We start from the raw sequence: 16830 nt of genomic DNA, 5'->3' as shown, positions 1-16830 counted from the left end.
TCAATTAAATAGAGATATTAAGTTTTGAAACTGCTGACAGTTTCAGAACACATTATCATATAAATATTTTAAGAACTTTTTATTTAACCAAATAAAGCAAATAGACATAAAAACTTATGACACTCTCAAACTTATAATCTGTAATTTATCATTTTGGATGAAATACCTATGAAACATGTACATAGAATATTTGCAAATCTGAGCTGGGTATTTATTATATAACTTTGCAGTTAAATAATGAAACAAATGAGGACCTAAATGTCATAAATGCTATATGGTATTCAATGGGCTATAGCTTACTATTTCTTATTTCTTAGTATTTTATGTAAAGTAAATTATAAATATTTGCATAAATAGTTTAAAAAGAGAAAAACAGCAAAAAGGAAAACTTTCATGTGAGAGCTTGGTTACCATGAATATAAAATTTTCTTTGTAAAATGGAAGAGACTTCCAGTACATGTAACTTTTTTTAAAGATTTTATTTATTGACTTTAGAGAGAGGAGAGAGAAAGAGAAAGGCAGTGGGAGAGGACCAGGTATATGCCTTGACTGGGCAAGCCCAGGGTTTCGAACTGGTGACTTCAGAGTTCCAGGTCGATGCTTTATCTACTGTGCCACCAAAGGGCAGGTCAGTACATGTAATATATATTTTTTTCTTCAGAAGTTGGAAACGGGGAGGCAGTCAGACAGATTCCCGTATGCGCCCAACCGGGATCCACCTGGCATGCGCACCAGGGGGCGATGCTCTGCCCATCTGGGGCATTGCTCTGTCGCAACCAGAGCCATTCTAGTGCCTGAGACAGAGGCCATGGAGCCATCCTCAGCACCCAGGCCAACTTTGCTCCAATGGAGCCTTGGCTGCAGAAGGGGAAGAGAGAGACAGAGAGGAAGGAGAGAGGGAGGGGTAGAGAAGCAGATGGGCGCCTCTCCTGTGTGCCCCGGCCGGGAATCGAACCCAGGACTCCTGCATGCCAGGCTGACGCTCCACCACTGAGCCAACCGGCCAGGGCCAGTACATACAATTTTTAAGATAGTACTTTACAGCAGCATCAAAGGAGAGATGGGGAAAAAGAAAATTTTTTTTAATCAACATAAGAATTATATTTATCTTTCAAATATTTTATCATACTTTAACATCCTATTCTTCATCAAATACTTACTGTACATGCAGAGGTAACATGACAGTATACATTGTGTTGTAGAATTCTGGTAATTTTGATTACTGTCCTTGCTCTTACAGAGATTATTACTGATAAATTTTTGGAAAATATATGTGGTACATAGATGTACACAGCAGCTCATCTTTGATGTTTCTAATACCTTAGACAATATTCAATTAAAGTCAAAAAGTAGATGAAGAATATTACATTAACCACTGCTGTTTGAATATTTGCATTCCCCCCAAATCCATGTTAAAATCCTAATTCTCAAAGGCAATGGTATTTTAGTGGGTGTGGCCTTGGGGAGATGATTAGGTCACCATCATGAATACAACCCTCATGAATGAGATTAGTGCCTTTATAAAAGGGATCCCACAGGGCTCCCCAGACCCTTCCAACATGTAAGGGCACAGCAAGAAGGTGCCAGTATGAACCAGAAAGAAGGCCTTGAACAGAAAGCAACCATACTGGTACCTTGATCTTGGGCTTCCCAGCCTCCAGAATTGTGAACAATAAACTCCTCCTGTTTCTTAAGATACCCAGTCTATGCTATTTTGTTATAGCAGCTCGAATGGACATCTACTTATTTTGTAGGCATTACTATCACTGTAACAGTTACCTTGGTATCTGATCTTTAACGAGGTTATATACAAAGATGTACACATAATCTATACCTATGATGTGGATTACAAATATAACTATTAACTATCAATTACTAATTGAATAGTATATGAAATAACGAAATACTATAAATAATGTGCCTTTCAGTAGATTGGGGCTTAAATCTGATAATTCAAATTAGTTAAAAGCAGGTTAAAATTATAATTGGTAGAGACAAAGATGCTCTTATCCATCTTAGATTTTTTAAACTCTCAGACATAGAAATTTTATTTATCTAATCTATGTAGTACTTTTATCTGTACAGGATTTGGGTACTTAATAGTAAATACAGATAACATGTTTAAACAAAATTTGTATTGCAAATATTCAACCTTTTTAAATAAAAAAAATGCAACAGGACTCTAGAGGGTGGGGTAGTTCAGTTGGTTAGAGCAACATCCCAATACTCCAAGGTTGTGGACTCGATTACAGATCAGGGCACATATAATAATCAACTAATGGCCTGACTAGGTGGTGGCGCAGTAGATAGAGTGTCAGACTGGGATGTGGAGGACCCAGGTTGGAGACCCTGAGGTCGCCAGCTTGAGTGCAGGCTCATCTGGTTTGAGCAAAAGCTCACCAGCTTGGACCCAAGGTCGCTAGTTCGAGCAAGGGGTTACTCAGTCTGCTGAAGGCCCGTGGTCAAGGCACATATGAGAAAGCAATCAATGAACAAGTAAGGTGTCGCAACAAAAAACTGATGATTGATGCTTCTTATCTCTCTCCGTTCCTGTCTGTCTGTCCCTTTCTATCCCTCTCTCTGACTCTCTCTCTCTGTAAAAAAAAAATAAATCAGCTAATGAATGCATAGATAAGTGAAACAACAAATCAGAAACAAATGTTTCTCTCTCTTGAAAATAAATTAAGAATAAAAAAGTATAATACAATAGGGTAATACAAGATTTGCAAGGAAATAAATGACTGAGAAGTTAAACTATGTAATATAGCTCACTTATAAATCTATTTTATTTTTAAATGGATTGTACTTACGCTTGTCTTTCAGTAAATATGACATCCATACTTTGTGTTTCTCGATCATTTTGAGCTTTAAGCTAAACATAAAGAGTTAAAAAAATGTGAGAGAGAATTACCATTAAATCAAACTATTTCTTTAAAGTTTATTCAGGTTATGAAATAATTGAAAAATTATTATAATAATCCTAAAGTCACGTGCAAAGTTTAAAAAAATATATATATATAGTGTTTAGTTTAATTGACAAATCACTATGCCAGATAAAAAGTCTTTTTTATAGGCAATGAATGCAATCTCAGATCAAATATATTCAGTTTGTCAAATAATCCAATGTAAACTTATTTTATATAAACAAAATTTCAAGAATTTATTGGGTGGTCAGCCTGATGGTATTGGGGCAGTGAATATAGCATTGACCTGGGATGTCCCAGGTTTGAGACTCTGAGGTAGCAGGCTTGATTATGGCTCATCTGTTTGATCCCCTGGTCTCTGGCTTGAGCCCGAAGTTGCTGGTTTGAGCAAGGGTTCACTGGCTTGGCCTGAGTCTGGTCAAGGCACAGAAGCCAGATGAGAAGCAATCAATGAACAACTAACGTGATGCAACTGCAAATTGATGTTTCTTATCTCTCTCTCTTCCTGCCTATTTGTCTCTCTCTCACTAAAAAAAAACAAAACAAAAAAACCCCCCCAAAAAACAATTAAAAGAATATATGGGTGCTCAATAAGTTACATTTAGACCCAACAGAAATTTTATTTTTAAATAATTCAGGATTTTACCTGAGCACTCCTGGTTGACTCTACCTGTGTATATTCAGATTAGATTTTGGACCTATCCCAAATAACTGACAAACACATAGAGAGGTTTTTATCTTTTACATTTGGTATTAAAAAATTTGCAGTTTGGGAATTCTCCTGTGTTCTTAAAGCCAAGAATAATCTCACTAAATTATCATGCTTTAGAACCCCAATTTACAAAAGAATCATTTTATAAATTCTATGCTTTCACTAAACTTATTTGATTGTGTAAATTATAAGCTATGTAAGTTACAAGTTGTATGTTATTTTTATCCCAGTGTTTATAATCAAAATAAGCTAGCTGTTAACATCTAATTATGTCTGGCATCATATAACTATTTGCTTTCCTCCTTTTCATATAAAACTTTGTTCAAGTGCCACAGTATGTCCACTGAGTACTCAGCTCCACTTGTGCAAATAGTAGGCCAGAGTGCAAACCAATTTATATACAAAGAAATGTATATGGGATTCCCTAACTAGTGCTAAGTGTAGGACCAGTTCAAACATAGCATTGGGAAAGGCATTAACGTATCCACTTGGGAGATTCAGTGAAGAAAAAAAAAATTTTAAAGCACAACTATGGGAACTGAATTATAACAGTGGTATTTAGCGATCAGAGTAATACCTACCTGTAAGGTCCATAAAGTTTTATCAAATTATTTCTAGCTATAAATGCTTTGTTTTGGAGAATAGTTCTATGTAAGATCTATTGCTTATAAATTTTCTTACCATGTTGTAATCATTCATTACTTCTTCCATTTCAGTATTGGTATTAAGTTTATCGACCAACTAAAAACAAAAATACAAAAAAGAAACCATTCTATTAGTCCAAAATTTTCTCTATAATCAATAATATAAGGTACTGAATCTTACAAATAATGAATAGTCATTTAGGTATTAGTATTTGCAAGTATTTTATCTTCTAAGAGAAAAACAAATATTGAGTTACCTAAGTAAGCACAGACTGTGCATTTGGCCAACCAATAAAATTCATCTTCAGAAATGTTAAAAAGTAAGCAGTAATGCACTACTCCTGTCCCTGCAGATTGTACCTCTAAGAGCTTTGCCTATTCTGAGGAGATGTCTGAGCATATAAAGAAGGATCCAGAGAGACAAAAGTTTGGGGAAGATCTCTCTCTTTTTTTTTTATTTTGTTTTATTTTTAAAAAAATTTTTTTTAGATTTTATTTATTCATTATAGAGAGGAGAGAGAGAGAGAGAAGGGGGGAGGAGCAGAAAGCATCAACTCCCATATGCGCCTTGACCAGGCAAGCCCAGGGTTTTGAACCGGCAACCTCAAGCGTTTCCAGGTTGACGCTTTATCCACTGCGCCACCACAGGTCAGGCAAGATCTCTCTCTCTTTTAAGCCCCTACCCATTTGTCCTTCCTTCCCTCCCCTCTCCCACAGGGGATATGGCTGTTAACAGATTTACCAATTTACACCAGTAAAAATATAAAATAATTTTCTTGGTCTTCTGAAAGTTGAAAAACAATGAACATGGTAAAGCACAAACAGAACACTAGTAAACCTATGTTAAGCTATGCAATGATAGCGATAGCTAATATATTTTGAGTTTGGAATCTGTTATATGTATTATTTCACTTAGTTTTCACAATGTCTACGAAGTAGATATTATTGTCCACATTTTGTAGATAAAGAAATTTAGCAAGTTGTGAAGCCAAAATTTGAATAGGAGAGTTACTAAGAGCAAAGTATGTGGGTGTAATTGATTCTAAAAAACTAAGCTTTATTAATATAATAACTCTATATTAGTATATATCACATTTTTCACTTGTGATATAAATAATAAAACCTAACATTTATTGTGCACTTATTATGCATTAGAAACTTGGCTAAGTGCTTTCTCTGCATCAGATACTAGCACATTAAATCTAAAACCAGCATATTTTCAGTTATTAGTATTTTTATACTAAATAATTTACCTATTGTATTTTAGTACAAAAATTCCTTTCCTTTAATGTACATTACACAAAATGTAATTTTACATTACACAAAAATTTATTTTTTCTCACATTTAGAACAGAACATCATTTCCTAAAAATAAAATAAAATAAAATTTGCACTGAATACTAAGCCATACAAAATGCTAAAAAGTATGGATTATATATAGTCCAACAAATTTAAAAACGATAATTTCAGCAAAATTTTGTTTGTATGTACAATATAACAATATCCAGTAGGTATGTCATAATTTACCTATTATAATAAAATGTTTCATATTTTGCATAACATTATTTTTTAATAGAAGTGAGATAATCATTTTCTCTTTCAGTAAAGTCCATATACCTTTACTATCAAAACAATCTACAGAGTTGCAAGAAAGAAAATTCTGACACTAGAATTTTCATGGGGCCAACATCACCCCAAATATTGTGGGAGTTATCAACATGACAAAGATAATTATTTCTTCTGAAAATTCACATTAGGAAGTATCCTTGATGGAATTATGTTTATGTTACACTCTATTTTGACAGAAGGAAAACACTTATTTTGAATGAAAAAAATAAATAGAGGTAATCTGCATACTATGTAATTTAATTTTTTAAATTTCATGATGACAACACTCTATAGTAAGGTATTTTTTAATCTAACATTTTGGTATCTAATAAATTTAAGTTACTTTTGAAATTGTTACATTAAAAAAGGACTGAAGAATAACTATCAATCTATTAAATCAAATTATTTCTGGGCGAGGGAAATAAGAGAGAGAGCAAAAGGACACTTTATTTTCTTTAGTTTCAACTTTCATAATATGCATGTATTCATGTATTACAGGCAGTCCCCAGGTTATAAACAACAGTTCTGTAGGTTTGTTTTTAATCAAATTTGTATGTAATTTGAACAGGTGCATTTACCTATTAAATGCAACTTAGAGATGTCTGTCTTAACATAGTATTTATTTTTATCTTTCTGTGACTATAAATACTTAAACATTTTCAAATATACAGTACCTAACTAATTCGTAACCTGGGGAGTGCCTGTATTTGGTATTTAAAATAATACATTTTTTTAAAGTGATAAAAAGCAATGAAAATATTCAAAGGAAATTCTCTATGAAAAAGCAAATACCATGTTGTAGTCTGCTAGTTGTCCTTGAAACTCTTTGATTTCAACTGCTAAAGTCTCAGCTCTGCAAGAATAAAATGAACACACTTATAAGTAGATAAATAAGCAAATAAACAATACAAAAAAATTCAGTATTAAACTCCTGAATCAGTATTAAACATACCACATTAAATTTTATTAAGAAAAGCCTGACCAGGAGGTAGCGCAGTGGATAGAGTGTTAGACTGGGATGTGGAAGGACCCAGGTTCAAGACCCCGAGGTCACCAGCTTGAGCACACGTTCATCTGGTTTGAGAAAAGCTCACCAGCTTGGACCCAAGGTCCCTGGCTCGACCCAGGGGTTACTTGGTCTGCTGAAGGCCCATGGTCAGGGCACATATGAGAAAGTAATCAATGAACAACTAAGGTGTCGCAATGCACAACGAAAAACTAATGATTGATGCTTCTCATTCTCTCTGTCCCTGTCTATCCCTCTCTCTGTCTCCGTTAAAAAAAAAAAAAAAATTTTTTTATTAAGAAAAAAGATCTGGCCCTAGCAGGTTGGCTCAGTGTTAGAGCATTGGCCTGGCGTGTAGATATCCTGGGTTCAATTCCCGGTTAGGGCAAACAGAAGAAGCAACCATCTGCTTCTTTTCTCCCCTCCCCTTCCCTTCTCTCTCTCCCTCTCCCATAGCCATGGCTCAGATGGAGCAGATTGGCCCTAGGTAAAGATGGTTCTTTAGAGCCTCTGCCTCAGGCACTGAAAATAACTTGGATGCAAGCATCAGCCCCAGATAGGCAGAGCATTGGCAGGTGTCTGTCTCTCTATATTCTCCCTCCTGTAATTAAAAAAAAAAAGAAAAAAAAAAAGACCTTGTACAATTTAACTACAAAATTACTCACCTCTTTTCATATGACAAATATACTGAATTTTCTTGATTGTACATTTCTATTTCTTTCTGAAGTTTATTAATTTCTGTTGTAAGTTCATTTATTTTACTTCTAAAATAAAAGAAATAAGTTAGCAATACTTCTAGTAAAGAAAAACTTTCAAGTCAAACAAACTTTTCATAAATGTTAATAATAATATAAATGATTCTGTGAAATTTCACTTAAAAATGTAAGTCACTTATTTGATGAGAATGAGGCATACTGCAACTGATAAGAAGCTGATATAGATTCTCTAATCATTAAGAAAGATGATATCAGCCTGACCAGGCGGTGGCGCAGTGGATAGAGTGTCGGACTGGGACGTGGATGACCCAAGTTTGAGAATCTGAGGTTGCCAGCTTGAGCGCGGGCTTATCTGGTTTGTGTTAGGCTCACCAGCTTGAGTCCAAGGTCTCTGGCTCGAGCAAGGGGTTACTCAGTCTGCTGTAGCCCTCTGGTCAAGGCACATACGAGAAAGCAATCAATGAACAACTAAGGAGCCACAACAAAGAATGGAGGCTTCTCATCTCTCTCCCTTCCTATCTGTCCCTATCTGTTCCTCTCTCTTACTCTGTCTCTGTCAAAAAAAAAAAAGATGACATCGAAAAAAAGGAAGCAAGAAAGATGACACAGGACCAGAATGGAAAACTGGTCAAACTGGTACAGTCTATACAAAGAAGTAAATGCCTAATTGTCACCCTCACAGCTCCTGACACCCTCTAGGACAGAGTGTTTAGAGTGAAATATCGATATTTTTGGTCACTAAAGAATACTTTGGTGGGAGATGGGGGGTAAGTGTCCTGTGCACTTGTAGAATGTTTAACAGCATCCCTCGTCGGGATGCTAGTAGCATATTCTCCTAACCCCAGCTGTAACAACCAACAATGTGCCTAAAAGTTGTCAAATGTTCCTTTGTGGGCAAAATCACCACCAGCTGACCATCGCTAGAATGACAAAAAGCTAGAACTACTCTTTGGTGCAGATGCACAAATTCTGGAGAAAAGAGACAATGCGATGATCAACAGCACCGTTTTACTTCCTTTTCATTAAAAAGTAGCTGGATATCAAGAGATGCTATACAACCATAGCCTCACTATCTTTGTCACTGAAGTTAGCTTCAAGGATAGTTGGGGAAACCTACACTTCTCTATTTACTTCTAAAAGTTTGAGATTCAAAAAATTCAGGTAATTGAGAAACAAAAGAATCAAGAAGGACTCAGAAAAAAAATGAACTTTTTGGACACAATAGAAGGAAGGATTAAGTGAAGTGGAAATAAGACAGAAAGAAGATATAGATGAAGAACCAAGAAGAAAATAAAATAAAATGGAAAAATGAGTTAATACAGTAGGACATCTGAGCAGAGAAAAAGTTAGGTAGAAAATTTTAAAAAGTCCTTGGCCCTGGCTAGTTGTCTCAGTGGATGGAGCATCGGCATGGTGTGTAAACATCCCAGGTTCAATTCCCAGTCAGGGCACACGTGAGAAGCGACCATTTCCTTCTCTTCCCCTCCTTTTTCCCCTTCTCTCTGTCTTCCCCTCTCATAGCTAGTGATTCAACAGGTTTGAGCATTATCCCCAGGCACTGAGGATAGCTCAGATGGTCAGAGCATTGGTTCCAGACAGAGGTTGCCAGGTGCAGCCCAGTCAGGGTGCATGCAGGAGTCTGTTTCTCTATCTACCCTCCTATCATTAAAAAAAAAAAAGTTCTTAATTTAGAGCTGCATAGAGATATATAACAAAGTTTATGAATTAATTTAAATTAGGCCACATTTGTAGCAATTGACCAAATATATACTAAGATAAAATTCTGTGTTAATGTTCACAAATAAATATATACATATTCCCTTTCTTATTAGCTATAACTGGTGACATTTCAATAGTATAAATAATACATTTTAGAACAATTAGTGAAAGAAGCATAAAAGGCTATTCTTATCATTAGAGTTTTTAGAAGTGAACTGACATACATTCAAATATGTAAAATATAAAATCTCAGCCTAATTGTAATATGTCTATTTTGTAGTACAGCCAAATTAACCAAAAATTATGTTAGAATACAAATAATTCTTAGAAATCAAGGATACCTAATTATTTTAATAAATCCACAGTTAAAACTTCATGACCATGCATAGAAAGAAAAGTTTATTTAACATACCGAAGAAGCCCAAGATAATAAGATTTGTCTAAAATTTGCCTCTGGGGACCTAAAAAACAATTTTTTAAAGTATTAGTGTTCAGTTTGGACATGCCATCATAACAACAAATCAAAAAAACAAATAGAATTTCACCATATAATTGTCTGTCAGTCCTCATGAATGTTCCAATAAATCTGACAATCAAGAAGAACCACTGAAATAGAAAAGAGAACTAATATCTTAGTATCATGATATAACAGAAATTTGAACTAAGACCCCAAAGATGGGACTAGCCTGACCAGGCGGTGGTGCAGTGGATAGAGCATTGGACTGGGATGCAGAGGACCCAGGTTTGAGACCTTGAGGTCGCCAGATTGAGTGCGGGCTCATCTGGTTTGAGCAAAAAGCCCACCAGCTTGAACCCAAGGTTGCTGGCTCCAGCAAGGGGTTACTCAGTCTGCTGAAGGCCCGCGGTCAAGGCACATATGAGAAAGCAATCAATTGACAACTAAGGTGTTGCAACGCGCAATGAAAAACTAATGATTGATGCTTCTCATCTCTCTCCGTTCCTGTTTGTCTGTCCCTGTCTATCCCGCTCTCTGAAAAAAAAAAAAAAGATGGGACTAGACGTAGGGGCTATAAAGATAGACTGACTCTACAGGTCAGGTTGAAGAATGGAAACTGGGTCTAAGGGAATCTAGAACAGAGCCATCCAAGAGAACTTTCTTCAACAACGGTACTTTATATCAGTACTGGCCAATAAATGAACTACATGAAATTACTGAGTACTTGAAATGTGGCTGGTGCCATTGGGAAACTGAAGTTTTATTTTACTTAATTCAAATTTAAATAGCTACAGGCAGCTATCATAATGGACAGTGCAGATTTAGACTGTATTTCTTAATGCAAGCTAGAGATTCATTTTTCTTAATTTATCTCAGAGACTTTTTCATAAACGTGAGTTTATATTTCAGTTGGACTAAGAAAGTACTCCTGAGTTAATATCCCAAATCTTGAGAGAAATGAAGTACCCTGCAAGGTGGGAGATGGAAGGTAAGGGAGGTCTAAGAGCTGAGAAGAGGGAGAGAATGTCTTATTAGAATGCGAAATGGGACACTAGAACAGGTAAACAAAAGTCACACCAGAGTGCTGCATAGTGGTAACAATCAAAACTCTTTCACGTAAGACTTTGAAGTACATTAGTAGAAATTGACTAAATGTTGGTTCTGATTTCAAGGACACATTAATACAATATAAATATTTACCGGAATTAATTCTTTATAGAATTTCAGTATTTTCCTACCTTTTCTAATGTTTAATAAGTAATATTAAATACATAAACATTTCCATAAATACAGTTTTAAAAACAACTGTGTAATTATTGCTCATTTTTTCATAGTATTGATAATTATTAACCAAGCACTTCTAAATAATCAATTGGTTTTTAATATTTAGTGAGCTAAGTGTATAATATAAGTAATAAAATTTAAGTCTCCTGATGATATATCATAAAAGGTAGTAGGATATATTTTTTACCACTAAAGTACCTTTATTCCTGTTAAGTCATTTGTCATAAATACAGAAAACAAAATACTCATAAAACAGTTCACCATGCTTTGATTTATGTATTTATCTACAGATCAATTCTTTGAATCATAACATATAGTGTACTGTTATGCCTTTCTAAACACATACAAAGAAATAAAATGAAATGTGGAATAAATCCATGTTAGTCTCATTTCCTTGCATAAGTATTATAATGCAGTATTAAGTAGAAAAGGAACACTTCTTGATTCACTTCTCATTAATACATAGGCATCTTAGAGGCGTAATTTTGATATACAAACAATAAAAAGTATTTCATGATATTTCCATAGAGAACTAGAAATCTAATTTTCATTCTTGAGCTTTTCCTCAAATTATTTCAAATTTGCTGAAGTTGTAGCGAATCTCCATATTCAGAAAAATGAAGATCCAAATATCCCATATATATAGGTAACCCTCATTAACAATGTATTTTCACGCTCATTCTCTTATTTAACTCTCACAACAATTTTGTGAATCAAGGAATAAGAATTAAGTAAAACAGCCTCTTTCATTCTGTAATTCTGATTTAGTAATATGGTACTATAACACTTCTTATAAAAAAATATATACTCATCTTCTTAAAATAGATACCTTTAATCCCAGTTTTCATTCCACTCAAACCTTGTTGTGTTACAGGGCGATCTGTGACTTTAATTTGAGAGGATAGAACTCCTGTCCCTATGGGACCACCGCGAGAGCCTGGTCTTGCTGTTCCAAGTGGCATCTAAAAAAACAAATAAGATTTGTTTTAATAAACTAGAAAAACACTATAACTCTACCATTGTTAGGACTGTAAAGAGAGCCTGACCAGGCGGTGGCACAGGGGACAGAGCGTCAGACTGGGACGCAAAGGACCGACTGGGACCTGGAGGACCCAGGTTCGAAACCATAAGGTCTCGGGCCTGAGTGCGGGCTCATCCGGCTTGAGCACAGGGGTTGCTGGCTTGAGTGCGGGCTCATCCGGCTTGAGCGCAGGGGTTGCTGGCTTGAGTGCGGGATCATAGACATGACCCCATGATCGCTTGGCTTGAGCCCAAAGGTGGCTGGAACAAGGGGTCACTCGCTCTGCAGTAGCCCCCCACATCAAGGCACAAATGAAAAAGCAATCAATGAACAATTAAGGAGCTGCAACGAAGAATTGATGCTTCTCATCTCTCCTGCTTCCTGTCTGTCTGTCCCTATCTGTCCCTTTCTCTGACTCTGTCAAAAAAAAAAAAAAAAAAAAAAAAAAAAGACTGCAAAAAGAATGTTAAGACATTTTAATTTGACATAATTTGTAAAATATCCCCATATTTTTTAATGTTTGAAATATAAAATGTTATTAAATAAAATTCTTTAAAATTTTAAATTCTTTGTGTATATATTATTTATAATACTCCAAAACTGGGAAGGAGTTAAATATCTACATATTTGCCCTCATATAACCATAGAAGATGGTTAAATAAGTTATAGGACATAACAAAATAGTTTACAAAACAGTATTTATAATTTCACTTTGTAAAACAAAAAGTCTGGAGGATTATATTAAAAATAGTAAAAATGGTTATCTCTATATAATGATATTACAGTTAATTTTTATTTTATCATTTTTATAATTTGGTATTTTCAGCATTATTACTTTAAATTAATATTACCTTTAAAATCAGACAAAAAAGAAATTTTCATTTTGAAAAAAAAAAACTAGATATAATGCCATCACAAGATAACCACATTAAGTATCAAAGGGCTTACATCATTCAACAAGCATTCATATTACCACTTCAGGTCTACAAAATCCAATATAACATTATACAGCCTGAAGATAGGACAAGACTCCCTTCTTGTCAGTTCATATATTGTATGTATAGGCATGAGAAGGTAATAAAAGATAACCTGAAACTGCTAAGTAATCCTTTTGTTATCTTCCTTTGTCACTTTTCTTTTCCCCCCTCACTTCCAAAGAGTAAAGTAGTATACTAAATTAAATATGCAGTAGAAATTTTGTACAGGGGCTAGGTACAACCATTGTTACTCACTTCGATTGTTTTTGTTAGCTGGTTGCCTGTAATACTATCAGCTAACATAGTTCTTTTTCTTTTTTTTCCCTTAAGTTGGAACCGGGGAGGCAGTCAGACAGACTCCTGCATATGCCCCACCGGGATCCACCCGGCACGCCCACCAGGGGGCGTTGCTCTACCGCAATCAGAGCCATTCTAGCGCCTGTGGCAGAGGCCACAGAGCCATCCTCAGCGCCCAGGCAAACTTTTGCTCCAATGGAGCCTTGGCTGCAGGAGGGGAAGAGAGAGACAGAGAGGAAGGAGAGGGGGAGGGGTGGAGAAGCAGATGGGCGCTTCTCCTGTGTGCCCTGGCCGGGAATCGAACCTGGGACTCCTGCACGCCAGGCCAACACTCTGCCACTGAGCAAACCGGCCAGGGCCACATAGTTCTTTTTTTAAAGTGGTATTGACATGTAGCCCCATGTTCATTGCAGCACTGTTCACAGTGGCCAAGACATGGAAACAACCAAAAAGCCCTTCAATAGAAGACTGGATAAAGAAGATGTGGCACATATACACTATGGAATACTACTCAGCCATAAGAAATGATGACATCAGATCATTTACAGCAAAATGGTGGGATCTTGATAACATTATAAAGAGTGAAATAAGTAAATCAGAAAAAAACAAGAACTACATGATTCCATACATTGGTGGAACATAAAAATGAGACTAAGAGACATGGACAAGAGTGTGGTGGTTACCAAGGGTGGGGGGGGAGGGAGGACATGGGAGGGAGGGAGGGAGAGAGTTAGGGGGAGGGGGAGGGGCACAGAGAACTAGATAGAGGGTGACGGAGGACAATCTGACTTTGGGCGAGGGGTTTGCAACATAATTTGATGACAAAATAACCGAGATATGTTTTCTTTGAATATATGTACCCTGATTTATTAATGTCATCCCATTACTATTAATAAAAATTTATTAAAAAAAAAAAAAGTGGTATTGAGAATTACTTGGTAATTTTTTTTTGTGTGTGTATTTTTCTGAAGCTAGAAACCCGGAGGCAGTCAGACTCCCACATGCGCCCGACCAGGATCCACCCGGCATGCGCACCAGGGGGCGATGCTCTGCCCATCCGGGGCGTTGCTCTGTCGGGACCAGAGCCACTCTAGCGCCTGGGGCAGAGGCCAAGGAGCCATCCCCGGCGCCCGAGCCATCTTTTGCTCCAATGGAGCCTTGGCTGTGGGAGGGGAAGAGAAAGACAGAGAGGAAGGAGAGAGGGAGGGGTGGAGAAGCAGATGGGCGCTTCTCCTGTGTGCCCTGGCGGGGAATCGAACCCGGGACTTCCGCACACCTGGCCGACGCTCTACCACTGAGCCAACCCCCAGGTTGAGAACTGCTGCTCTAGAGAAAATGTTAAGACACAGAAGCACTGTCAACTACAAATTCAAATGAAATGAATTTAAGGTTATTCTAATGATCTTTGTGAGAGCATGCTAAATCTCTCCCTGGGTAATTCTGACTAATTTCCTCTTCAGCTCTATGAAAGCATAATCATGACAGCTACTCAAATAACTATGCTAACTATGCTACCTTTTTTTTAAATCATCTAGATGAAAGTATAGAAGAGAAAGTATAAATTAAAACTGCACACATTAAAAAGAATGAAGCAGCCCTGGCTGGGTAGCTCAGTTGATTAAAGCATTGACCAATAAATACACCAAGGTTGCAGGTTCAATAACCTGTAAATCCCTGGTTAGGGCATATACAAGAATCAATCAATGAATGCATAAATAAGTGGAACAACAAAAGTCGATGTTTCTCTCTCTTTCTTTTTCTCTCTCTCTCCCTCTTCCTCTATCTAGAATCAATTAATAAAAATTCAAAACATTTTTTAAAAAGAATCAAACAGATATACATATATTCATATAGAAAGGTTTAATATATTATTGACACATACATTTATGATATATTACTGAAAGTAAAGTACAAGAATATATATACTATCACCTTAATTTTGGAAAATAGTAAAGCCATACAATTATATATGTGTGTCAGTGTTTGTAAATAGATGGTAAAAGTCTACAAGGATACATGTCACACTGTAGACAATGATTATACCTGGGGTAGACTACAGAAGCTATAATACTTCTCTGTTTGTATGTTTTACAATAAACATTATTATTTTGAAAACTGCAAACATTAAATAGGTAAAGCATCTGGCAAATAGTAGGTGGCTGATAAATGTCAGATTCCTTTTACAAATATTTAATTAACAAGCATAAATTCTTACTAGAAAAAGAAAAAAAATACGCTAGTTCAGTGACTTTAGAAAAATCATTTTAGTGTAAGTTGATGTTGATAAAATTACTTAAACTCTTGAAAAAAATCTAAAAAATATAAAACCGACTTTAACAAATTTATTCCCCCCCAAAATGCTGCCATTATTCATGAATTAAGTATAGGACCCAACTTTATCTCTACTGTCTGAGCTTGAATACCTCATCTGCACCTTATGAGGTAGTCAAAATCATCTGTTTAAGCACCAGAGCAATGCCTATAAATATTTATATTTTGGTGTATTCATTTCTTTCTATGTACATTTACAATAAAATGATGCCACACTGCTTTTTTCACTTAATACTGTGCTACATATGTTATTTCCTCAACTATTTTAAAAAAAAATTGTAATGGATACTACATAGTCTAAAATAGGAATACAGATAAAATTTACTTGATTCACCTGTTGTAAAGACATTTAGGTTGAATTCAAATTTCACTGTTATAATAAAAATGCAATAATTATCTTTATAGAATAGTATTCTGCTTAGAATTATGAGTTTATCAAGTTTATACACTTAATTCTAATATGGTATTTTTCTCTTACTGATTCACTGATATATGACATTCTCTATCTTACACACAAGCTCTTAATATTTAGAGTTTGTTTCTAGGCTGCTGTGGCAACCAGAACATTGTTTTACTTATTTTTTGTAATATATATATATATACATATATGTGTATATATATGCACATATACAGATATATATATATAATATATAATATACACAAACACACACATTTTTTTTTTGTATTTTTCTAAAGTTGGAAACGGGGAGGCAGTCAGACAGACTCCTGCATGCGCCCGACCCCTTTTTTTTTTTGAGAGACAAAAACATCAAGCTGTTCCTGTATGTGCCCTGACTGGGGAATTGAACTGGCAACCTCTGTGCTCCAGGATGACGCTCCAACCAACTGAACTATCTGGCCAGGGCTTAATTTTTATTCACTTTTTGAAAGACAGAGAGAGGGTCCTGGCTGGCTGGCTCAGCAGTAGAGCATCGGCCCTGCATGTGGAAGTCCTGGGTTCAATTCTTGGTCAGGACACACAGGAGAAGCGACCATCTGCTTCTCCACCCCTCCCCCTCTTTCCCCCCCCCCACGCCCCGCAGCCATGGCTCATTAGAGCAAGTTGGCCCCAGGTACTGAGGATGGCACCATGATGGCCTCTCCTCAGATGCTAATAGCTTGGTTGCCAAACAA

The 16830-nt window shown here is 36.0% G+C and overlaps 1 protein-coding gene across 4 annotated transcripts in view; it reads right to left on the bottom strand.

Annotated features, from left to right (window-relative positions):
* Positions 1-16830, bottom strand: part of IFT74 (intraflagellar transport 74) — a 111457-nt gene that overhangs the window by 79541 nt on the left and 15086 nt on the right. For all 4 annotated transcript variants that reach the window (XM_066257379.1, XM_066257381.1, XM_066257378.1 and 1 more), the window contains 6 exons: positions 11900-12032; positions 9742-9790; positions 7560-7658; positions 6681-6741; positions 4318-4377; positions 2811-2872 (listed from right to left, as the gene is read on the bottom strand). In XM_066257379.1, the coding sequence (XP_066113476.1) occupies positions 2811-2872; positions 4318-4377; positions 6681-6741; positions 7560-7658; positions 9742-9790; positions 11900-12032 (464 nt within the window). The remainder of the gene's footprint in view (positions 1-2810; positions 2873-4317; positions 4378-6680; positions 6742-7559; positions 7659-9741; positions 9791-11899; positions 12033-16830) is intronic.

The sequence above is a fragment of the Saccopteryx bilineata genome, chromosome 2 (genome assembly GCF_036850765.1).
Source record: "Saccopteryx bilineata isolate mSacBil1 chromosome 2, mSacBil1_pri_phased_curated, whole genome shotgun sequence".
In the NCBI taxonomy this organism is placed as follows: domain Eukaryota; kingdom Metazoa; phylum Chordata; class Mammalia; order Chiroptera; family Emballonuridae; genus Saccopteryx; species Saccopteryx bilineata.
Note: the sequence above shows the minus strand (reverse complement) of the source record. Positions and strands in the feature narration are given on the sequence as shown.